Source organism: Diadema antillarum, unplaced genomic scaffold (genome assembly GCF_040938485.1).
Source record: "Diadema antillarum isolate AM-2024a unplaced genomic scaffold, OU_Dant_1.0 scf00000231, whole genome shotgun sequence".
Taxonomy (NCBI): domain Eukaryota; kingdom Metazoa; phylum Echinodermata; class Echinoidea; order Diadematoida; family Diadematidae; genus Diadema; species Diadema antillarum.
In genome coordinates this window covers 757366-783554 of record NW_027271120.1, presented here as the reverse complement: position 1 = coordinate 783554, position 26189 = coordinate 757366, and the positions used below count along the sequence as shown (strand labels likewise).

At 39.9% G+C, this 26189-nt stretch overlaps 1 protein-coding gene across 1 annotated transcript; it reads left to right on the top strand.

Moving 5' to 3' along the window:
- The first annotated feature begins 631 nt into the window (after nucleotides 1–631).
- Nucleotides 632–24226, top strand: LOC139724824 (protein SFI1 homolog). The gene is made up of 24 exons (XM_071635949.1): nucleotides 632–1215; nucleotides 1784–1855; nucleotides 2363–2473; nucleotides 2975–3069; nucleotides 3742–3962; nucleotides 4438–4597; nucleotides 6022–6183; nucleotides 6932–7002; nucleotides 8332–8424; nucleotides 9180–9277; nucleotides 11087–11153; nucleotides 11969–12099; nucleotides 13756–13837; nucleotides 15215–15307; nucleotides 16290–16375; nucleotides 16605–16680; nucleotides 17181–17318; nucleotides 17921–17997; nucleotides 18620–18722; nucleotides 19589–19685; nucleotides 20774–20934; nucleotides 21840–21914; nucleotides 22960–23211; nucleotides 23912–24226. The coding sequence occupies exons 1-24, from the start codon at nucleotides 632–634 to the stop codon at nucleotides 24224–24226; spliced, it is 3420 nt and encodes a 1139-aa protein (XP_071492050.1).
- Nucleotides 24227–26189: the final 1963 nt, after the last annotated feature.

Below are 26189 nucleotides of genomic sequence, written 5' to 3'. Positions count from 1 at the left end.
TAGTGGAGGCGTATAGCTCACTCTCGGGTATTTACAATGCAGTGCAACATGCACTCGGCTTCGCCGCGTGCATGTTTCACAATTGTAAATACCCTCGAGTGCACTATACGCCTACACTAACGCACTCTATCCTGTGCATCATTTGTATACTATCACACTAGATTCTATCATATAATGCATGCAGGACATCACAATCAGTACCGGTATGCTGGGTGAATTTCTGATGTATATTCAGCCGCGAAAAATAGTAGATATAAAGTCAATGTGGCAACTGAAAACAGATGTGAATGGTGAAATGATGTCCATTTTTTTTTTTTCATTTTCGTCGGAGAAATAGTAAAAAAAAACTGATACGGTACCAAAATCAGACATTCATGAGGAAGAGAAACTACTTTCTTGTTGACTTGGCCTTGTAATCAGACTACTGGTCCTGTGTATCTTGATTTCATTGTTTACCGGTAGTTCATTTTTTCACTTCAACTTTTTCTACCTAAGGTATTCTCCTGTCATACTACAGTGTACATCTCCCAGTGTCATCATACATTGATTTCTTTATTTTGTTGGTGTGTATGTAAATTCTGTCTGTAGACTTTAAGCATGGCCAATGGTATGTAGCGAAGCATAGCTGGAGATGGCTGAGAAAACTCCACGCAGGGGGATTCTTCCCAGCCCATCCCTGGTAGAGACCCACCGGAAGGCGGACCGCTACGCCCTGAGTGACCTCCACCGGCAGACTAATGCTGCGGCTAAGCAGGCCATCCTACAGGAGCTGCACGTCTCCATGCAGCTCCGAGCAGAGAAGATGCGTCTCCACCAGAGGGCGGGCTCCGGCTACGCTCCCAGCGCCGGTGAGGAGGTTGGTGGGGCTAGAGGTGCGGACGCCTTCATCGGGATCACCCCGACTCGAGGAAGTAGATCGCACGGCAGCCAGCCAGGCAAGAGAGTAACATTCTATAGAGAAAGTTGGCAGGATGCTATGGCTCCTCAGGCTCAAGGGAAGACCCAGTCGAGGATCCCTGTTCCAGTTAGGAGCAGACCCGTGCCTGGTCCTCGAGGGACAGCAAGTCAAAAGGAGCCACTCGGCATCCTTGATAGGTATCAGCATAGAGCCAGACGGTTCCAGCATAATACAGGCAGTGCGGTCGTAGAGGCGCACAGTGAAATGTTCCAGTACACCTGGGATTCGAGGGGAAGACTCAATGAACTGAGAATAAGGTATGTGATGTTTGAAGGTTTGGGATTAAGGTAAAGATGTTTCCAATCATCCTAATATGTCTTTCTATCGTGAGAAACTTGTTATCTATAATTTCCTTGTTATCAAACCTTTATCTCGTTACAATTAAGTTTACTATGTTAATTTGTGTTTGCACATTTTTTTTTTTTTTTTTAACTTTTGTTATTTCGGTAATATCTTATGATGTGATTGAAATCACATCAAGTATTGACGTAGAACCAAGGTTTTGTAAAACATAAATTTCCACATATTATTTTTTAGCATGTATGTTGAATAAGCTTGTCAAATCATTTCAGCAAAGTCTGTTGTAACCGAAAGTGTTTCAATCAGAATGTTAAAACTGGGGTAATGTACAGTAGATGTCTAGATGTCGAACAACAGAGGCCGAATGTAGACTTTCAACTACTTGATCTGTGTGTAAAGTCCGTCGTATAAATGCTAGGAAATTTTACCCTTCGGTGGCCAGAATAGACATTGCAGATATGATAAAAGTTACCAGAACTTCAGTTTCATGTAGTAATGCAGTTCATTGTCAATTTCTGTTGACAGATTCCTTGCCAGGAAATACTTCTGCATATGGCGTGAGAACACTTTCACTGGTGTCAGACCGTCAGCAGTCAGGTGTGTTGAACAAAGTCTAGAAATCCTACCCTACAACATATATGTGTCAGAAGAATACTTATCATTCATGTATTTATATGGTCTGTTTTGCTGTTCAAACAGTGCAAACCAGATATATGAAACATCTCAGGCCCCTACACTGTCCAGTTGCAAATGTATGTTGGTTGAAGTGTTCAGACAAAGGAAATGCTGAGCATTAGGAAGGAACAAAAATGAAACAAAACAGACCAAAACAAAACTCAGAATTAACATTTAATAGTTTATTGAGCAGTTTGTAATGATATTTGAAAATTAGGCCAAGTAGGTGTTGTCAAGTCAATTTCTTGCTGCTAAAGATCTACAAAGCCTTATCAAATAAGACTGAAGACCCTCAAAAGAGAGCCAACAATAAACAAATCTGGAGGGAAAAAAAAAAAAACGCATGCAAAATTAATCAGCTACAGTTGTGTATACATTGGAGCATCCTTTGTCTTTCTCATCAGTCTAAGTCCATTTGTGATTTCACAGGGCGCTCTACCGTCACCGCCTCCTGCGCAAAACTTTCGATGAGTGGCGGGAGTTTTGGTGGACGCAGCGCCGGGAGTGGACTCTCCTCATTCGGGCGGAGTATCATCACAGGTACTAGGAAACAGAGAGAGTTGGAATAATCTGCATGTGTCATCAGTAGTCAAGAAATTTGTGATCCAGGCCAGCTTGTTCATGTGTACATTGTGGTTAAAGTTTGGTATCTATCATTTAGACCACCCACCTGAGTTTCATCAGTTAGCCAATGAACATGTGTGAATGTGGTTTTGATCAAAGTTGTTGGTGTAGTTGTGCTTAGAAGGTCTGATTTTAAGAAGAATTTTGCCCAGTTAGTGTGTGATTACTCAATCTTTGGTGTTGGCTGTTAGGATTTGGATTAGGCCTACAATAATTTAAACTTGCAGAAGACTAGAATTCCTCAGTGAAATTTCTGAAGGGATATGCAGTCTGTAATATGAAGGACCTCATGTAGGGTATAATACTTTGTGTTTGATATAACATGATAAGATATATACGTGTAAGTGTGGGGATTCATGGACTTCAAAGTGCAAAATATGTTATTTTTTTCTTTCACTTGATATTATGATGGTTTAGGTACAAAGTCTACCAGAGGGTGTGGCTGGCGTGGAAGAGCTTTGTGGTGAGGGAGAGAGTGAAGGCCAGCAAGAAGAACATTGCAATGATGCACGGTAAACACTCAATAGACCGTAACCCTCTGTGTAAAACATTACTTTCTTATGTCTAGGTTTGTGTTTGAAATTTGTGCACATTTGACTCAATGGCACAGAAGGAGTTAAACAGAGGGACTTGGCCATGAATCCAAGCCAGCAATGCAACTTTCATGCAGAGACTGCAAGAGATAGTTCATTAAAAAAAAAATTAAAAAAAAATTGCAGTTTTGCACACTATAACACTCTTTTTAATAGCCATTTTTCGAACATCTGATCGGACTCAATGATGTTGAATTTTGTGGGTAGACAGATATTCAAGAAATTAACGATTGAAAAATACTGCCTCCCTGTAAAACACATGCACTGTATGTCATCTTTTTTGAGATTAGAAATCACTAACCTTCCTTCTAAAAAGGGATTTAACCTATTTCTCACTCTGTCACACTCACAGAATTGTCTTACAAGACCCTATTTGTGAAGTACTAGTATTATGCCTGTGAAGTGTATGGCGTATACAGTATTGAGTGTGATCAACGATTATGGACAATTTCTTCTTTTTTTTTTGGGGGGGGGGGGGGGGAGGGGTTGTTTTTCACAGTTTGAAGAAGGTTCATTTGGCACACAGAAGTTGATGTAGGGTATCTTGAATTTTGGTGCAATGCCGTAACCCATAATTTACTTCATCTCCAGCGTCCCGAGCTGCTGCCAGTAGGACCATGGAATCATGGAAGGCCTACATCAGGCAAAGACGGGCCAAGGCTGTGGTCCTCAGGAGGGCCCAGGACTTTTGGGAGGGGAAGGCCCTGGAGAGGCACTGGTCTACATGGAAGGCAGCCCTGAGAATTCGCCATGCCAGGCAGGATACAGATGCCTTCGCTATGCAGTACTGGGCTGACAACCTTACTCAAAAGGTAATTTCTCATATTTGCTTGGTATTACACATTTTAAGAATAATGTGTTCCTCATTTCTATTAAAGTAATTTTTTTTCAATTGCTTCTTTGTAAATGAATTTTTGTATATCTCATGTTGTGTGTACTGTATGTTATGACCATCATCTGATGGAAAGTATTACCATGACATTACATTCAGTTTTCCTCCAGCTTTGTGAAAGTGGTTTTGTACTGTATGATCAGGTTTTCAAAACTTGTTGAAGAATTCAGAGATGTCTTTGGTTTGTTTTGTTTTATAAGCAAAGTAATGATGAATATCAGAACAATATTATTGATTATTGCATTGAATCCGTAATCATTCTTGGATCATTTCTTTATCAAATATTTTAAGAAGGCAGTTTAGTAAAAGATAATCAGTATATTTCAGTGCTCAGATCTACAAATTCCAAGGTTTCCTGTGTGCCCTTCCCTCTACCCCCTCCTCCCACCATCTAGGCATGGGAGTCTTGGAGACAGAGATACCAGGAGCAGCAGGAGATGCGGCGGAAGGAGGCCGACGCCCATCGACACTATGAGAGAAGTCTTCTGGCCCGCTGTCTCCTCCGGGGCCTGGTTCCCTACACCCTCCACAGGAGAGAAAAAAGAAGGAGAGCAAGTAGGCCATGGAATCTGATTAGAGCATGGACTACATATTTGGTTTTACATACCACTTTATTGTGGGGGGGGGGGGGGGGTAGGAGGGAGGGGAAAGAGTGACCGTGATAAATTTTTGAAATTTTATTGTAGGTCTTGTTCACCAGTACATTTTGAGTTGCTTGTACCTGACCTATCTGAGGATCTGAGGATATAGCAGAAGGAGTTACATATTGGTGAGGGGTCTAGGGCAGTTACCCCCAGGACAATTACCCCAGACCCTTCCCCTGACCCTAAGCCTAATCCTAATCCTGAACCTAATCCTAATACTAACCAAAATCTAGCCCTGAACCTAACCCTACAAGTAACCTTAATCTTACTCTAACCTTATCACTAACCAGTATTTAGCCGGGGGTAATTGTCCTCTGGGGGTAATTGCCCTGATACGATCAGTGACAGGGATCTAGAAGCAGGTAAGGCAAGAGGGTTAATTTTGTTCATTACAGTGAGGAATGGGGAGGAGTTAGGGGGGGGGGGGAAGGGGTCTGGGATGGAGGAGACATTGGGAAAATTTGAAACGACAGACAAAAGATGACTGCTAAACAAGAGGACTATTGTTCAGGTGTTCCCCAAACAGAGCCCTGTTTCATAAAGCTGTACGTAAAGTTACGCACAACTTTAGGAATGACTTGGATATGGCAAGCCAATTGGGTTTCCTGATCATTGTTCATTTTAATAGCTAAAGTTGAAATTTGCAGATGCTGATGATTATTCCTACACACATTTTTAGTTGAAAGTGTATTTTTGTCCCAATGTCGATGAAATATTGACGTACAGTTGTACTTTGTTAAAACGTAAGGAAAAAAAATGGGCACTCATGTTGGCACTTCATATTCCAGTCGTTCGTAAAGTCATGCGTAACTTTACAAACAGTTTTATGAAATAGGGCCCAGGATATTTTTAACAAAGGCTGCTGATCTCTGGTCAGGTCTCTTTTTGAATCAGTGTGTGAGATGAAGCAGATGATGTGACATCTGGAGGGGTTCTTAGCTGCTACTTGCACCATGATGTACATTGTACATTATTTGTGACATGAGCATTAAAAAGAAATGACAGATATTTGTTACATCTGATGAGTTCTTGTACTTGTACTCTCACAATTGGGTAAAATGTCTTGACAATATTCTGTAAAAGACTGTAAAGGTTTCATTATATTTATGCACAATTTCAGAGTGACTTGTCTGCAATACAAGAGTGAGATACTTTGCCCCAAAACTCTGTGTCACACTTCAAAAAAAAAAAAAGGGAATACATGTACTTCATGTGAATATGAAGTACAACTTGTTATAATGTGCATTTGTGCTATGAGGTTAAACTTTTGATCATAGGTTATGAGTATTCCAGTTCACCTGGATCTGCTAACCCATGTGCTTCTTGTCCGAGCAGCTGAAGCATTTCGGCTCTATGATGACAGACTTGTACAGCAGGCGTGGCAGCACTGGAATCAGAGGTGGTTCACGCGGTGCTCCTTGGCACTGCGCCAGGAACAGGTGGACAGACTCGGGAATCATGCCCGGCTGCGACGAGTCGTCATACACTGGAGATTCTGTATCCTTGGTTGAATCTTTGTGTGTCTGCATTGCCACTAGAAGTGCTTGAAATCTTCACGATGAAAACTCTTGATGGCTTGGGTGTAGATGGCTTTTACCTGGGCTTTATACTGCGATTATGTGTAGAAAGATGTGAGTGAGCTCATACTGTGCAGATACCGTGGTACGCAACTTTGTTGAGTCTGGACTCCTGTATACATGCGTAATTTAGCTGCGGTATCTTAATGTTTTGCCTTGAATAGTTACAACTACATTTTATGTTCATTTTAGCACTCAACCAAGTCTGCTGCTGGTAGTAACAACTTAAACTGAAGGTAATTTCTGTTAGATTCCACTTCGATATACACTATTTGAAGAATATGACAAAAAGGGTTAGATAAAGGAGGGGGAAAAATGTAATACAGCTGAATGACACATACTTGTACTGATAGCAGAAATACCTTTATATGTGCTTTCTATTGACATAAAAGTTTGACAAAAGCCAACATAACCTTGACTGGAAGTTGACTTCTGTAAAAGTGGTTATTTTCGTGTGAGTAATTTTTCGCACTCGGTTGGGTAAGATAAGTTTCATGTGATTTTGATTCTGCGGAATCAAGACATGTATTACTGGAACATATTACGTGCAAAAATATGTGCGTGTTTTTATTTTCGTGCTGGCATTTGGTCCCGCAAAATGTGCAAAAAAATTTCAACACCGCAAAAATGTCCACTTTAAGAGTATTTCCTTAATGCCATGTGTGCAGACATTCATCTCTTGCATGTAGAGAGGATGAAGGAACAGAGAGCAACACAGCACCACAACACACAGCTCTTGGTGAGTTTTCCCTCCCCCCTTACCTCACTCGCCAAGGTCTTACATTTCAGAGTGAGCGAAAGTGTGACTCACTAAACTTCCTCTCTTACCATTAACCCTAGATAAAGGAGACTGCATATCCCTTGTGTCCAATTATTATGCTTTCTGCTTGTTTACATGTGATAAAAAACCACTACCAGAGAGATAATGTCCTTATCCCGTTGGGGACTTGTCCTGAGTATTCTTGGGCTGGGATTAATGGGAAATTCATATTGTAGGAAAATCAGTCCGTCTTCAAGGGATTAAAAGTCCTTGTGCACCCCGAGAGTGGAGATAATTGCAAGAATTCGAGCATGAAATCTTGGATGAATTTTGTAATAAAGGGAAGAGAGTTGATACAAGAAAATTCGAGCCATGCATTGTGTGAGTACAATTTGTATATCAAGCAAAATAGTGGAGAGGGGCTTCGTATACCATATCTCTGATGCAGGGAGGATTAGAGGATAGCTGATCTTCTCCTTTATATGGCATAGTGCCCCTGGCTGATAACATCTCCTGACTATTGCTAGTCACATGAGGCGGACCACGAGGGGGTGGCAGTCATTCGCCTGTATTCTGGTGTGAGTACAGTGGGGTGGACCGCCTTATACTGGGTCATTGCCCTTGTCATTGTGAGGAAAGTGAAATGGGACCGTTCACGTGTAGGAATCGTGAGCCCCTCGCACAGGGGTCCTCCATTTAATGTCCCATCCGATTATAAACAGAGTGTTTTTTCCACTTTTAGATGGGACGACATGATTACGTTGGACTCCTGTTGTGACAAACATGGTTATCATGAAATACTTTTGACAATGGAGGAAAAAAATCCAGGGGTCTGTTTCATGAAGTCTTCACATAAAAGTCTTTACAGAAATCTCAGAATGGCTGATGTCTCTCTTACATGTAGTAACTATAAAAAAACTTTCAAATCCATTTCATGAAGTCTCTCATAAGTGTGTCTTATGAGCAAAAAGTCTTTCATGGGACTGTTTATGTTAATCAGATGGGACTTTCACAAAACAGACCGCTGTTCCCAAAGTTATCAGCTATCTATCTTTTTATATTGTACTGTTCGGCTATGACAAAATTTTGATATTTGCAACGAAAGAAGACTGCTGGTCCTGAAGACTTTGTTATAACGGGAGTCACCTGTACAGACAATGTTGCCAGGCTGGAGTCACTTGGAATCAAACCCAAGCCATTTGACTGCAAGCCAGACGTGCTGCCGACTAAGCCACATTACTGCCCATATATAGTGTAGATGATGCTCTTACCAGTTATCTTTCTCGTGCTCATTTTCCTTTTCCCCAGAAACTGGGTCTTCTTGTTCTGCGACTGGCAGTTGTACAGAGAAGGCTGAAAGACAGGAGAAATGACCAGGCTGCAGAGTTCCATCAACAAATGGTGAGAGAAAAAGATTCCAGGGGCAACAGAAAAGTGTGAAATAAATCAGTCCCTCATAATGCAGCTGTGTAAGATAAACTTCTTAGCTCATCTTGTCAGTGAGTGTATTAAAAGGTAGGAACATGTATTCTAGTTTGTTTCCCTTTGCACTGGAATAATAGTCATCAGCATAATGCCTCTTTTTAACTTGTAATTACAGTGTACCAAGCAAGTGTATACCAATGATAAAATAAGTGGATGGACGTATTCCTTTTTTTTTTCGTGAATCTGTGCCTTGTGTTGATAAGTTCAACAATTAGGATGTACAGAAATCCTGGAATGAAATTGACTGCTATGCACATACTGTTTATAGAAAATGGCAACAAGTAGGTCTTTTTCCTGCACCTATGTAGCTTATTACCCTCGCTTTGCATTTTTGGCAATGGTTTAATCCAATGTTGAGCTCTGTGCTTGCATCATTATTCTTATAGATACAAGTGTACATGTGTTGATATACCATTTATCTTCAGGACACCTACCTCAAATATTTTCAAACCAGTCTTGTCAAATTTGACTTCAGTTTGCTTTAAGTGAGCAACATTTTAGATCTTGCCCACTGTTAAATTGGTTCTCCTGTTTTTAGAAAGGTGTGTTCAAATCAGGAGACATTTTAAATCACATTATGATGAGTATGCAGTGTACACAGTACTCTAAAAATGTCCTTGACTCAAGAAATTGATTGTCTCTCACTGAACTTTTCATATGCTGTGCCTCAGCTGGTAAAGCGGTGCTGGAATCAGTGGATCTCCCAGTGCGAACACAGAGAGGAGCTGAGACTTTTTGCAGTGACACGGAAGGCCAGACTGATGTACAGGTCAGATACTGTGGGACAACCACCCCCCCACCCCCACATTGACCCTTGACCTCAAACAGGAGCATACCTATGGTGTATGAGAAGAACCATGTATCATGTTTATGTTGGAGACTACATATGTTTGTAAAAACTGTGAAATCTACTGTAATTCTGCATGTTTCATTCTATTGAATATATCTTTGGCTAATAATCAAGAAGTTTGCATTGGTGTAAAATGTTTCTACATGTACAGTATGTCACCCCAAAGAATTACAATCAGATTTTCGCATTGATAACATTTATTGTGATTAATCTGTCGAAATGCTACCTGAGGGTCTTAAAATATAACATCTTAGCTCTATTTTGCAGAAAACCCCATTCAATTTCGTTAACCCTAAAAAGACTGGGCTATTTTGGTAGCTCGAAAGACTGGGGGGGGGGGGAGGGGGGGCCTAAAGGGCCCCCCCTTAAGATTTCGGCCGTGGATCGCGCGATCGCCGCGAAAATTTGCACAATGGTAGTGTGCGATGTAATCTACAAGATCGTATATTTAAATTTTCCAAAATAGTCTTCTTTTATTTTATTTTGATTAATTATGGTAATTTATGCGAGAAATCAGACTCTTTGATCTAAATCAGTAAATAAAGCTCCAAAAGTGCTCATTTTTGGTCTAATTATTCTTTGTGGCATTCTTAGCAAATGCACTTGAAAAAAATTCGGTATCAAAATTAATTTCTTATTTATTTTATTGTTTCATGAATTTCTTATGTATTTCTTTGTTTTTTCGACCTTTTGTTTTTGTTGTTTTTTTAAACAAAATTTGTGGCAGACACTTTTTGAAGCATAATACTCCTAAAACAAATTGATTTTAGCCATTGAGAGTAAAAATAAGCATATTTATATGAACCATGTGAAAAAACTCAATTTGCATTGACTTTGTACACAAAATCACATTTTTGAGCCATTTTCGGCCTCACATGCATGTACAAAATGTTATGTAACTTCAGATCCGTACCCCCGGGCGTCACAACTTTGGTGTCAAAATGTGCGGGAAACTTGAAAGAAAAAAGTCATAGAGCATCGCGGCGAGAGCATTGCGTGTTGCAGAGTAATCGCGCGAAATGTCGAGGGGGGGGCCTTTTAGGCCCCCCCCCCCCCAGTCTTTTTAGGGTTAAGCAGTCACAGAGAAATGTGGATTGTTGTAAAGCATGTCATGAGTCTGATTCTTCCAAGTTTAGCACTTGGATGCTCTTGTGTATGAACACAATTGACAGAACTTGGAGAGAAGAGGTGTCCGACATGCTCTACAAAATTCCTCATTTCTCTTTGCCCACTGAAGCAAATCGAATGGGGTTTTCTGTAAGATGTGGGCAATGAGTTATAGTTTCATGCCCTGAATTTGTATTTGGATTGATTAACCATTTTTAAAGTTATCATTGCTTAGGGTCCCATCGTAATTTTTTTTTTTGACATACGGTACTCTGTTAATTTCTTTGCTTATGGTCTTTGCTTGTTGCTTTGTTGTTTGTGTTTTTGATCCTTTAGACTACGGCTCTGTAATTCAGATCTCAACTTCATCCTTAAACTTGTTCTAAGCTTGCAGTTATATGCAAAACCAATGTGTATGTGTATAGTCATTACAGCCTATTGAAGTATTGTGACATATTTCTGACTTTGTACAAAAGATGGGTTGTAACGAATGGCAAGATTGAAACTGTGATACTCTGTGAGTAATATGTCCTATGATGAGTTGAAATGACTGGTATAAATGTTAATTGTGCTACACTGTGCGTAATTAATCCTATATGATGATGATGATTGTTCTTGCAGGAGACGTCTCCTGGGAGTCGTGATGCGGCAATGGTGTGGGTATGTGGCATGGCGCAGACATCGCAAGGCAAGTGAACACTTTATGTGTCTTTCTATTCTACTTACTTCCCCATGAAAGCTCTGTCATGTGACAAAAGAAAGTGGGGTAGGGGAGGGGAAGATGTGGGGGGGGGGGTGTACTCCCTCCCATGGTAAGAAGGATTAGAGTTAACTTTATAGCTGTAAATTGTGCAATCTTGGGCTTTTTAAATAGAATGTTTTGACGTATTCTGATTAGATATGATAGATTGTTCCAAGATGTTACTTTTTGGTTGTTGGAAATCTACATGTCTTTTTTTTTGTGTGAGCTGTCTGGGAGAAAAATCTTGTCAGGCATGTGAATGTGAGATAGCCCCCTGAATCGGGAGTCTCACGCCGAGTGCTGGAGACTTGGTAGTTCTGCATTTCATCTTGAGCATACTCTTTGGTCCGAATTCACAAAGGTTGTTTAACTTGAAACCATGGTTTAAATCAGGCATGATATTCTGTAGATTTAAATCTGATTTCTGATTTTTTTTTTTCTCAAGTCTACACACATTTGCTTTTTCCAAGTATCAAAATCACCTGAAAATGTTGATTTCTGATTTTTTTTTTCAACTAACCTCCATATCATCTCTGTTTAAATTTAGACTATGGACTAAAATTAGCGTGAAATACATGTACGCATATGTGCGTGTCAACTTGCATCGTGCATTTCTTAATGGACGTCTATTGGTGTACGCAGTCTGTCAATTGTATATACGCAGAAGAAATTTGCACAAAATCATGCTCTAAATTCAAACCACCTTTGGGAATTTGGGCCTTTGCGTTTCATATGGTTATTTAACCTCATAATGTCTACAGGAGCAGTATGCCAGGGCAGACTTCCACTACACCAGGTGCCTGCTGCCAAAGTGTTTCCTCAAGCTGCGAAGCAACGTTGGGTTGGAGAAGAAGAAAAGGGACCTACTGTCCCAGGCCCACCAGTTTTACAGGTTTGTGCTGTCATCTTGTGCTGCAAATAGTATTTCCCTACTTTTTTCTTCATTACGATGTTCATACATAACAATCCACTGCCGTGATTGATTAAATGGATTAAATTAAATGAGGAAATTTCCCCAAATGTATTGGTAGATTTGGTGATTACTTAAACAAATTAGAGAAACACTGAGTGAAATTTTGAGAAAAATAGGCAATTCAATCCAGAGTTATGAATTCTCAAAATTTTGTTTGAATGTACTCTCTCTTGATGGGAGCTCACACTAATACGTAAATGTCACAATAGTTCAACGATGTGAAAGTATAAATAAGATTCACACACATGCTTAAAAAAAATATATATATTTCTAGGACATTGAAAGAGAAATTTATCTAGATCCTGCAGAAAGCACAGAGAATGATGATTGTTGTAACATACATTATCAGTAACATGTTGAGGAAATGGGTGCCTGTCATAAAAACTGAAAGTTTTTATGTCTTGTGATTAGGGCTTTGAGTATCTGAGTCTGAAATAAATTCTTTTGTACAATTGTAGCTCATATATCCTCATATCACCAGTTTCTCTTTCTCTGTGTCCATTAGTCTCGTAACGTTATCAACTTCCTCCAAGCACATAACGTCCCCACTATCTTTGCCAGTTCTCCTTTTCCTTCTCACTTATGGATTGCAGAATATCCTGTTGGAATACCATTAACATATTCAAAGTCATGGCCAAAGCTGTCGTTAAAGTGTGCCATTAGAAGAGCTTTCACCTTTCAGTTCCAAGGGCATACTAACTTTGTGAGACATTCACACTGAGCTGGCATAAATTAAAGGGGGAGTTTCCTCAAATATGCACATGGATTGAGAGAATGCAGCAATATTAGTTGAATACTGTTTACGCCATATATTTCGCGAGTCTAAATTTTCGCGAATCGGGAATTCCCGATGATTTCGCGAGTGGTTAAATTCGCGATCGCGGAGTCCTGTACTGAGCGAAGATATGTACACGCATACATCGCATCCACATCGGGGTCAGAGTCAATATTTTTCACGTGTCTTTAATTTCGCGAAGAGCACCTGACTCGCGAAATTCGCGAAAGTAAAAACCGTGCTAAATATTCAGCGTATACAGTACATCAGTGAAGGTTGAGTAAAATTGGATGATCCCTTCAAAGGTTATGAATTGTTAAAGTCATGGTGCCACCATCAGTGGATGCGAAAACTATGACAGTTTGTGATGTCGCGGCAAAACAATGATATACATGTATAGGAAACATAAAGAGAATCCCCCAAATTTCATTCTTTATGAAAAGGACACATTCGTTTGACTTGTTGCTGACATTTTGTAAGGGTAATATTGTACTCTTGGCTTTTTGAAGGAGGATAGACATAATTATGCTCTTTCAGTATGCTACAAAAATTATAATATTTTGAATTCTCTTTATATTAAACAAAAAAAGAAAGCACTCATTCTTATCATAGATTCTATTTCAAAGGAAAATCTACCATTGGATGCAGCTGATCATACATTGTTCAAAAAAGCCAACTTTAACGTGGCGTGTGATAACGCTTTAAGGAGCCGTTTCACCTGTCGTGGGTGGTGGCTGTCAGAAATGGTATGCTATTGAGTCCTGTAAACATGATTAGTGTCTCCCTTCTTTTCCCCACAGAGAGGGGCTCCTAGGGAGGTCCTTCTACCACTGGCATCACAGCTTTCAGATCAGTCAGGATGGGCGCATGATGGCAAGAATGGTAACTTGTGTGTCATGCTTGCTTGTCTCTTCTATACAGCACCTGGAATGTCGTAGCTATCCGATTGGTCGATTGCTCATCACATGACATGCAGTTAAAAGTACCATTGCTTGCTGGGGCAATTTTGTTTTGGGCAAGAATGAAAAATAAAACACAAACGAATATGACTCAGTGAGTAGATGATAGCAAAATGGCTTCTAGTTTATGATAAGATGCAAATGTTAGTCATGAGTCTGTAAACTCTACACTTTCACTCTCATCAGTGTGTAATATACATCCATGCCTGTCCTGAATGGTTTGGTTGGGACTCTAAAACAATTGCTGATGTGCTTCTTTTGCCTTCTCACTTTCCATTATTTGGCTTGTCTTCCTTTGCTCCATATTTTGAAAACAATAGAGAAACTGGTTTTGTAATACATAAATTGAATTGTGGCTGTAGAAGTCTTGACAGTTTCATAATTTAGTCCTAGCACAGACCCGTACCTAGGATTTTTATGGGAGGGTTCAGAATTAGAAAAAGGTGGACTTTTTTATATCCACTTCCCGGTTTAATCAGCTGACAAGCAAAAAAAAAAAAAAAAAAAAGCTCCCCCATGCATTTTTCTTTTCTCATGCCACTTTTGAGTTTCATTGGCTGACAAGCAAAAAAGAAAAATAAAAGGCGTTGGCGCAATCACCTCCTTTCATTTTGTTTCTTTTTATTTCTTATCTATTTTATCTTTTTTTCTGCTAGCAAATGGGGGGAGGGGGGTTTTCATGACTCATTTTTTTCTTTTTCTTTTTTTTTTTTTTTGCTGCTGGCAAACAGGAGGGGGGGGGGGGGAGGGGGTTCTGTGGAACCCCTTGAATCCCTCCTAGTTATGGGCCTGTAGCAACAGTTTTATGACCTGAGGACTGGTGTCCACTTCTGTGACCCAGATAAAGTAAATTCTGTAATTGTTTAGTAGTTGTTTTTAGGAGTCATGTTTGTGTATGTTGAGTCCTTTTCATGGGTTCTTGTACATTTGTAGTTCTTGTGTCGTGGAGTTCAAGCTAGAAGGTAGGAATGAATTTGATTGCGGTTGAAACCCTGACTCATAGTCTGAATTTTCTGGAGTCATATGTCTACCTCATTCGCTCCCTTGACAAAGATTAGAATATTAGAATACACCCTTTGTACCAAAATTTGATACATATAATAATATAATTTATATCATAATAAGTATGATTCAAAGACTATTTTGCAGGTAGTTTCACTTCTCACTATTGCACTAATAAGTGGGATGATCTGAATTTTGTTAAGTTACGGAAGACCAACCACAAGCAGATGAAATTGCCTGGATTTAGTGCCAGGAAGGGCTACGATGCATAACAAAGTGTCTGTCTCATTGTTGCTAGGCGATCCTGCATCATGAGGAAGTGTTATCCAGGAGGTTCTTCACTGTTTGGAGGAAGAAGCTGAGAGAGAGGCTAAGAGACACAGATCAGATGGTGAGATTCTCTTTACATCATAGCCCAATACTCTTTTAGTCATGTGTGATGTTTATCAGTGTGGCCATATTATATCAAATCTAGTTCAATTGGCTTTACTTGCCCTTACACTGTATATGCCAAATATTTCACGAGGCTTTTATTTTTTCGCAAATTTCGTGAGTCAGTTGCTGTTAGCTAAATTCAAAACATGCGAAAATATTGATTTTGATCCCGATATAAATGTGATGTACGTGCATACATAATTTCTCCGTTCAGTACAGGACTCCACGATCGCGAAATCATCAAGAGATCTCGATTCGCAAAAATTTAGACTCGCTAAATATATGGCGTATACAGTAGTGAACATTTTCCATTCTAAGTGATAAGCCATGGTAGTGCTATGTGTAATTTAGATTTGTGACTGCATGGAAGGCAATCTTGTGATACTCAGGTGAGCGCGAGACTCCTGGGTCTCGTGTTGATCAGAACAAGCATTCAGGGAATAATTTTCCAACTCATATTTGATTAGCAATTTCAGCTGATGAACATTATTTTAAGTGGTATCCTGTACACTTCTATGGAAGAAAATTGCTACAAAGTTAATTACAAAGTTAGTTTGTATAGCAATGGTGTAAAAATGCATAGCAAATTGCGATGCGATACCAGGAAAATTATTCCCTGCCATTCATTTAATACTGGAGTGATACACAAACAGGGGTATGTTAAGATGACTTGTTCACCACTTAGCCTTGTGGCCCAAAATGTCTTTCAATATGATTGCATAATTTAGCTGCTCTAGTACGAATGAATGTGAAAAAAACGACAACCCAACAACAATCAACAAACAAACAATGACAACAATTAGAGTGTGCCCTAAACATATACAAGCAATTTGTTCTTGTAGTTGAGTGACACAAAAGGGGAATTTCCCTGTTATGTATTGTGCCACTCATAATTTCAGTATTTATTAAGACTTGTGTTTTCCATCCATTCTATGCAGTGTCTTGCCATTGACCATCATCATACTGTACTATGTAGAAGGACTCTCCAGCAATGGATGGAATTCAGCAGGGAATCAAAACAGAGGTAAAAAAAAATGTAGACCACCCAATTCGCGTCATTACACTAGTTTTATTGGTATCTAATCTTTGAAGATATTGCTGCCAGTTTTGTGCACATAATGTTACTCAGTGGTTCCATCAGAGTGTTGATGATTCAGACAGATTGTAATAATTTGTCTGGTACAATCACACAAAGTGAATGTCTGACCTGTAACATTTACGACATGTCTTTGTCTATGTTTTCTCATGTTTAGATGCGAGTTGGAGAAACTAGCCGCCAAGCATGCCTACCTTCAGACGATGAAGAAATCATGGATGACGTGGAGCCAGGTACGTCAGTGTCGCTAGAATCTCACTAATTCATTGTTTCACTGACTTCCTGGATGTTGTCATTTGTGTGTGTGTGTGTGTGTGTGTGTGTGATTTTTTTTTCCAGTTAGAAGTCGTATTAGATTTTTTCGTGACAGATGACGTTTTGAGACAAATGACAGTAACTTGTGAATATTGATAATAGCGTTTTAGCATGAATTTGGTAATCTCCATTACTGCCCAGATGCAATGTAGTAAAGATACCAAATCTTATTATAAATTTTACTGAAGTACTCATGTGAGATAGTATTAAAAAACAAACAACAACAACAACAAATGCTAATTTGAGGAAAGTTTTAACAGTCATGAAGATTGCCATGTAGGTATGTGTAGTATTGTTGTCCCTGTAGATGTAAGTTTGAGATGTGGAACATTTTTTCCAACTGGAAAAAAAACCCCCAACAACAAATGTATTGATATGCATTCTTATGTCGGGATATTACGATGATATTTGTTTGCAGTATGTTGCGAGCAGGAGACGAAAAGCCTTGAAAAAGGCTACAGCTGACTTCTACTACCACCGACGGATAGTGAGGAGAACTCTGGAAGCTTGGAAGGTAATGATACCTCTTTCTTCTAGAGCATTACGGGGTGGCCGTGTGTGCATGTATAAAGGAGGCATAATACTTTTCTGTGTTGATTGTGATTACTATAATTCATGATGATTCACAATTTCAGTTATTTACAAGTAGGCCTAATATTAGGAAGTTCAAATGTAGGGCTTCAATCAGAATGCACAATGCGCTCTTAGTTATTTTCTTACACCCCTTGTCAACAACCAAGTGACAGAGTTACCCATCTCCCTCGTATATGGCATATCACATTACACAATGAAATTTTAGCAAGAAGTGGTCCCAGTTCAATGTCACATACAGTGTATGTAAAATGCCAACTGAGTAAGAAGCAGGGCTCTTCTATTGTAAGGTTGGCACCATGATTATGGAAATGTATTCAGCAAGTATACTGCATCAAACTGACCTCAGAGTTCAACATGTATGTACTCATTAGGCGTTTTCACATCAGCCCGAAAAAAATCCAAGCTCGAGATATTTTTTAATTTCCCAAGTCAGAAAATAGCGCGCTATTTCGAAACATCGGGCTGATGTGAAAACGCCTATTGAGAAGTTTTGTTGATCTACTGATCACAATCACAGCTGTACGTCTCTTTCTGACCCGTCTCTCTCTCTCTCTATTGTTACAGCGTTACCATGAACGGGTGCAAACTGTACAGCGATTGGTGGCTGCCAAAGAATCGTCGGCCAATCAGCAGAGACTGAGGTAAAATTGATAGTATATGTGGGTGACCTTTGATCTCTCGTGTTTGGTGTGGCGCATCAAATATGTCTTCCACATGCTTCCTTTGGCTGGCTACAGATTGAACCAACCCTCAGCAGCATACAACAAGCTTTGATAAACATATGCAGTGATGCTGACTGTTAGGCTTTTGCACTGTTGTGAACTCTTTTTTTTTTTTTTTTTTTACCAAACATACTGCACATTTCATGAAAACTACTGTTTTCCCCAAATTATATTAGTACACATCTTAAATTGCAGGAAAGGTAAAAATATTCTTTTTCCACTGAAGATATGCCTTTTCAGCCCTTAGAATACTACAATGCTGTCTTCAAGATTGGTATCCTTGCATGCATTTTGACAAGTTGGTACACATAGTACATTCAGGGCTGCCAAAACTCTGTGTTTGATCATGCAATGTTTAGCAAAGTTAAGTACAAGTGATAAATAAATGTCCCTGTTGCCTGAAAGCCATCTACATAATTCATTACAATTCCTCCTTGTGCATTGGCGATACCTAGAATTGATGTATGTTGTATCAGTTTGGTCTCATCAAATGAAGTGTTAATGGTGATAGAGCTGTGCCTATTTCTTGTTGATTTCCCAGGTATGCCCTGGGTGTGTGGAGACAGAATGCACTAGCTGCCAGGGAGGGGCGTTCCCTGGAACACACAGCCACCAGACATTGGAAGAGAAATCTTCTACACAAGGTATGTACAGTCTGTATGTGAGCATTCCTTGAGAGATGTGTTTTAAGTATTGGTGTTTTGTTTGGCGGCTGCACGGATTACCAAATGTACTTGAGTTTAGCACACATTTTCCAATGTCTGAAAAGCATCCATGCTGCCCCCGTGCATGTGCACCATCGATGCACCAAGCAACTTGTACCACATCACTTTGATTCCTCTACCTGTGCAGTATTCCTTGACCTGCTTCTGACAGTTTCCTGTGACATTTTTCCATCATAAGCAGGTTAAATTTTCTTGGTGTGCTGTGTACAATCTTATTTGTTCTAGTCATGTGTTGACACAACATTCAAAACAGACTTGGCACAGTTTTGAATAGTAAAAGACACTGATTGAAAGAGTTTTGCATGCTTTATATTAATGTGGATTCAGAGCTGCCAGATAGAAAGCTTCTTTCATATTCAGTATGTTTTTTTTTTTTTGCCTTTTTTTTTTTACTGCAGAAGGGAATACCAGGTATGATTTTAAAATGAAAAATATATTTCAGAAATTTAATTTATCATGCTTTTGTCACGCAAAGTGATCAAGAAGTGTACCATACCAGCTGTTGACATGAGAAGAATGCATGTAAAACACACTACTTCATAATGCATACAGGTGATCCTCTTTGTTTGGGACACCTGTATCCAACAAAAGGGTACGAGGTGAATGTGTTGGTCGCTACAAAATATGTGACACCTTTGACTCAAGTTCAAAAATAGCTCATGAGGTAAACTATCTCTTCAGAGCGCTTGAACATTCCCAATCTGACATGGTGCAGTATGGTTTGGTTTGGTTCGCTTTTTAGCACTCGAACAAGGCCTGAGATTGCTGTTTTTCCATCTCTACAGATTATGAGAGTGTGGCACCAGTATGCCCAGCGCCATGCATTGGATGCAGCGGTCAAACTATGGAGGTTGGAGGAGATCAGGGCACAGCTTGACAAGGGTAGGATATGTCGCCATTTCTTCAAATTTAACGTTGACAAAGTCTTTGGAAATTGAGTTTTTTGAGCTAGTCAATTTATTCTGACATGGTCATATTTCTGCATAATCTCTTGGGCTTAAAATGGTCTTAAAGCTAATACTTTTGCCATTTATTGTTTAGACTGTGCAATTGATTTGTTTTGCTGGAAGAGGAAATGAAGCAAAGTTTCATTTGCCATGCATTGGAAGCTTTAATACTAAAAGTTGCAAAGGGATGCTTATAAGTTTTAGCAACAAATTCAGACAAAACAATGTATACTCTCTTCAAATGATTGCAAAGTTACATGCGAGTCAGATGGAAGTGACTGGTACCACATATCCAAACACAACATTACAATCTGTCACTAAGTATGAGGGATGTGTAGACACAGATCAAAGCCATCTTTGATCAGAGACCAAAAGAAAAGTCTGATGAACTGTTGTTATCATGGTAAATTTTCGCATGTTACCAGCTATATCTCTCCCTCTCTCTCTCTTCCTCTACCTATCTATCTCTTCATCTCTCACTCTCTCTATTTATCTCTCTCCCTCCATCTATCTGTATCTATCTACCTATCTATCTATCTATCTATCTATCTTCCTATCTATCTATCTATCTATCTATCTAACTATCTATCTTCCTATCTATCTATCTATCTATCTTCCTATCTATCTTCCTATCTATCTATCTATCTGTCTTCCTATCTATCTATCTATCTATCTATCTATCTTCCTATCTATCTATCTATCTATCTTCCTATCTATCTATTTATCTATCTATCTATCTCTTCTTTTTATCTCTCCCTCTATCTCCCTCTTAATATCACTATCTATATATCTATCTCTCTCTCCTTTATTTTTCTATCTCTCCCATTCTTTATCTTTCTCTCTATCTCTCCCTCTATCTCCCTCTAAATATATCCCTCTCTCTATCTATCTATCTCTCCTCTATCTTTCTATCTCTCCCTCTGTCTATCTTTCCATCTCTCCGTCTCTCCCTCATTCTATCTTTCCATATCTCTATCCATCCCTCTCTCTGTTTTTGTCTCCCTTGATGAAACTGTACTGTAGGTAAGCTGCAGAGGATGTTTTCCTCCTGGCGTAAGGCATTGGATGCTGCAGCGCGTGAGAGAAGGAAGGTTGAAATCGCCGAGGCTCACCATGCCTGCAAACTGAGGAAGAAATGTCTCCGGCGATGGCAGCACTACAGGCTTCTGTGTCTGAAGAAAGCGGTAAGAAAGAGGACTTTTTTTCTTGCCTCCAGCTCCGCATGTCTTTGTTTTTTTTTCAGAGCCAGATCTGAAAATACAAGTAGTGAATGCTTGTGAGTGTAGTGGTGCAAGATTCTGTGCAGGATGAGAAATGAGACAAGAGTTTTACTGTCTCTCACCAAAAGTGCACAAGATCTTGTCGCAATGAATGAGTATAGACCATTCATTATTTGTTTTATACAACACCTCAGATATTTGCAGTTCTGTTGGTCCAAGTCAAGGCCTGGATAAAGTAATAGCAATTTGTCATAGCAAGGTGAATGGGAAACTATGAAGTTGATGAATAGCCTATGGGAGTAGTGGTTAATGTACACAGTCTTTACATGGTCTGTGACATGTTGCTGTCTCAAAAACTGCTCAACTCCATTTGCAAACTTTAAAGGTGAAACATGTAATTGTACTTTTTGTGTATGAATGTCATGTGATAACCAGTCAACCAATCAGCAGGCAAGAGTCTTTTTAGGCATCGTTTAAAATGTGATTCTTTGAAATGGCAGTGAAAGATACTCATCAGTGGCACTTCAAGATGGAGTGCTCTATTCCCATCGTGAACTTTGGTTACTTTCTTCAGGTCGTTCACTGTAAGACAGAATGCACAGAGTGCTATAGGGGTAGACTGGCTTAAAACTGCCCTACTGTCACCTCCTGGTTTCATTGGGTATCTAGGAAGCTTCTCTTTGAGGACTCACCTGCGAAGATGCCTGGAACTAACAAAAAAAGCAAACAGGAACTACCATCATGCACAACTTTTTCACTCGCAGATCTGTATGCTTTTCTGCATAAATGACAACAGTGCTTGCTGCCACATTCTTGAAATCCTATGTCATCTTGTTATGCCGATTTACCACATTTGATATATTCCACAGCTGATCGCCAGACAGGCAGCTTGGCTGAACAGGGTCAGGGTGCAGGCTGTGGTCTTTAGCAGGTGGAAGCAGCAGGTAATTTTTCCTCTCCTTCACAGAGAGGTAGCTACAATGGTCTGAGTGTCTGTCTGTCTGTCTGTCTGTCTGTGTGTTCAAGTGTCCAAGTCTGTACAGTGCACTCCCATTATAAAGAACACAATTATTACGAAATTCTGGATACAACGAAGTAAGATTCAGGGCCCAAAATTGTCATTGAGATATCTTTAAACCTGTTATTTTAACATGTTATTTTAACATGTCTGTCTTTGTGTCCAAGTGTCCAAGACTGTACAGTGCACTCCTGTTATAAAGAACACATGAAGTAAGATTCAGGGCCCAAAATTGTCATCTTGTAGATATCTTTAAACATTTTATTTGATCGGATATAATGAAATTTCAATATAACGAAAGAAAACTGCCGGTCCAGAGGAGTTCGTTATAACGGGAGTCCCCTTTAGGTCGAAGTGTTCTGTGTGTCTGCCTGTTCAAGTTGTGTGCTTATCCATATTGTTTGCTTGAATCTTGCATCAGGCCAATATTCAAAAGTGTCCTTCTTATGTAGTAACTTACAAACTTCTTTATAGTAGTATTTCATCGTACCATGTACCTACATGTAGCTCTGGTACAACAGAAAATAGCTTCTTTAAAATGTGCAAAGGCAATTAATATACAGATTTCGAGCTCACCTGACAGAGGGTGAAGCATCATCAGTCAGGGCCACCATCAAAATCTATAATATATCAACACAAATTGTTGAGAAGTATATTCAAATGCTATTTTATTGAGATGAGAATGTGTGTAGTTTGAAAAGCCAATTCCCTGATTAGATGTGTGTCAAGATCTGGGTTGAGTCAATGTCAAATTCCGAAATGATTCTAGAATGAAATAGTTTTAACACATTTTCATCAAATTGTGCATATTAAAGATTATATTACAGTCTACATATTTTTGGCCAGTCATACATTGACTGATTATGAAGCAGCCAAGTTTCTTGACATTGGCTAATGCACTACTTCATGCTGATTTTGAGTCATGCATTTTACCCTTTTCGTTCCTCGTCGAATCAATGTGATCTGCACAGTTTGCACAGGCGCAAGAGGAAAAGCGTAAGACTGTGGTGGCGCTCTGGCTGTGGAGCATGAGGCTCCAGCAGCGGGTCATTCACGCCTGGGTCTGCTACGTCGGGGAGCGGCGGCGAAAGAAGGAGCGGATTGCGGGAGCCCTGGCACAGCGGAGGCAGGAGTTGCTCCGGGAAGGCGTGAGGCAGTGGCTGGGCGTGGCAGCAAGTCTAGCGGAGAGGAGAGCCTCCATAGCGGCACAGCATCATGCACAGGTGGGATGTAGTGGTGGGGATTATGATGATGATGATGATGATGATGATGATGATGGAGATGATGATGGTGATAATGATGTTGATGGTGATTATCATGATGATGATTGCGATGATGGTGATGATGATTATGACAATGATGGTGATAATGATGGTGATGATGATGATAATAATGATGATGGTGGTGTTGATGGTGGTTGGGGTGATGGTGGTGATTGGTAGTGATTGATGGTAATGATGGTGATGATGATGAGTATTGATGATTGTATGTGTTATGTCATGATTGATTATAAGTGCATAGAGAATGCATGATTATTATGTGCTTTATGAATGTGAATTGTAATTATTATTGTTATTGTGATGACGATAATGATGATGATGATGATGATAATGATGATGAAAAAGCGATGGATATTAGGAGAGCCATTTTGTTGTCCTGGATAACAATGGTGGTGGATTTGTCAAATGTTTTAAAGAACAACACATTTTCAACTCGTTGCAGACTAGTCCCGAGTATACTCGGTCAGATGTCTATGGAAATTTATGTTATAGCAAAATCAGCTTGTCCTCAACTAACAGCTTAAGTGATGTCTCTGTTGATATTTTAAGAAATACATTATTGTGTAAATGTGGAAGATGTGCACGATTTCTGGTCGTTTGGTTTACCAGTTGTCGCTTTGCTCTGGGCATTTTTGACTTTCAGAGTTCCTACAAATCCTATCATACGGTGCGACGCTTTGCCATTCGTTGGCGAGAGAAAACCGTGGCCGCCAGGCTCGGGGGCAGGCGACCAGGGCACCCGCGACACGCGAGTCGAAGAGTGAGATTCAAAGATGAGATGACACCGGTAGGTACCAAGTCTGAGAAGATGGAGCACAAAGATGCAGTCCGGGCACTGAAGCTTGCTCCTGCACAACTCTCATCGTGTCCTCCTCCAGTATGGAGCAAGTTTGTCAGCTCTCAGAGAGGAGCACCTGGAGTAGAGCCAGGTATTCAGTCAGCTGATGGTTTGGGGTGAGTGAGCCTGCTGTTCTTTGAAAGCAAACCCTTCAAAGGCCTCAATATTTAAAATAGATGCAAGATCACACAAAGTATGCAAATGCTATTCATGGAAAAAAATTGTGCATTTTATGAGAGGGATAGCTTGACGTCTGTACTTCGTACTTGCACTTTGCAATGTGCATGTATTTCAACCTCTCTATTAAAGTTTCTGGCTATAGCCACATCCATGTTCTTGCTAAACTGCATGTTTACATGTATACTAGACCGTCATAAAATATTTAAAAAAAATTAGTCAGTGAGCTTAGATTTGGTCATCCCAGATTTGTGACTTCTTTGCGGCACTCTCAAACATGTAATAAAATGTGACTGCTTGGCTCAAAACCTGCAAAAGTAGGCCAAAATGTTGTTTTCACTTTTTTAATGTAGTTTAGAATAGTAAGCCCTAAGCTTTAAAGTGATATACATGTATCACTTGTTAAAATTGGACCATCCTAATCTATTCAAAAAATGATTAGAATAAAAGAGAGAGAGAGAGAGAGAGAGAGAGAGAGAGAGAGAGAGAGAGAGAGAGAGAGAGAGTGAGTTAGGAGTTGTTTTATAGAAAAGGGGGAAAAGAGGACTTCAAGATTATGGTCACTCTGGTGTGCTGTGTAGAAGTATTAATGGAAATCACAGTTATAGCAGTGCCTGTCTGACAAACATATGGTCCAGAAAACTGCTATAATTGATATGTCGATTTTGGTTTGTTTTAAGCTGCCAAATTTTAGCAATAGGTAGAGAAGAAATTACTTTCCCAGGTAAAGACAAAGTTTGAAAATATGAATTGGTCAACCCTAATGACTAATTTTGTTCCCTTACAGAGAATCCTAATCTGCAACTTCTTTTTGTGGGTTTTGAGCTAGGCAGTCACAAATGAACACTCTTGTCAATAAGAGCCATGTCTTATATTCCATTCTCCACCAGCAGTGGACCGGTGACCGGCAGACTTCGTGCCCAGCCGAGACAGCCGGACTTCCTGCGGGACTCCCTTCAAAGAGAGGGCTTGTGGGCACAACCTGCTTCTGCAGCAGCACCTTTGTACGTTTGTAAATATTGTAATCGAACTTCAGTTGTCTTTAGAAGGTCAGGAAAGGTTGTTTGATAGTCTTAGTTAGGCACAATTTCACAACAGCTGTGAAATCTTCAAGTGGTGGAAAGATGTCAAAAAGGCATGACATAACTGAACAAGTGAGATATGCCTTTCTACAAGAGAAAAAACAATGTAGTTCCATATGAGGCAGTCTGAGTTCATGTAGAGAGTTTTTGCTTCTGTTCAAACACATTTTTCTTTGATTCTTTGATGTCGTTGAGTTCCTCTTTTAAGAGTTGCTTTTGCACGTTTGGAAGGGACACATAATGGTTCTGTTGTGTCTTAAAAATGTTATTATATGGAAAGAATGCAGGAATTAGGAATTTATGATTAGCATTGAGTTTGTGCTTTGATTGATTGCAGGGGGACACATGAGCACCTCAGCTCATCAACTATTCAGAGGGACGAAAAGTTTGAGGATCATACGTCAGTGCATCAGGCTCCCCCTTCCCAGCTGGAAATAGTAGCTTCCACTGCTGCTTCCAGTCATGCATTGTTAGTCCCACAGGTGGCTCAAGAGGGCATTCCATTTGACCAAAGAGGTAGCACTATCTTGCCAGGAATGGAGGGACATTCAACCAGTGATATATCTTCAGCTCACAAGTCAAGAGCATTACCAATTAGCATTGACAGTGAAAGCACCTATGCAAATGCGATTGGACGCGTTCTCCCCTCTGCCACGAGAGCAGTCTCCCAACCCTCAGACAGTCGGCCAATCACAGTGCCCATGCAATCTCAGGGGAATGTTCCACTTTATATCGGAGGTAGTGCCAAGTCATCCACAAGGAGCAATGACTCAGAAAACAGTGACAATATGTCTAGAACGGGACATAGAGAGAATGTTCAAAGT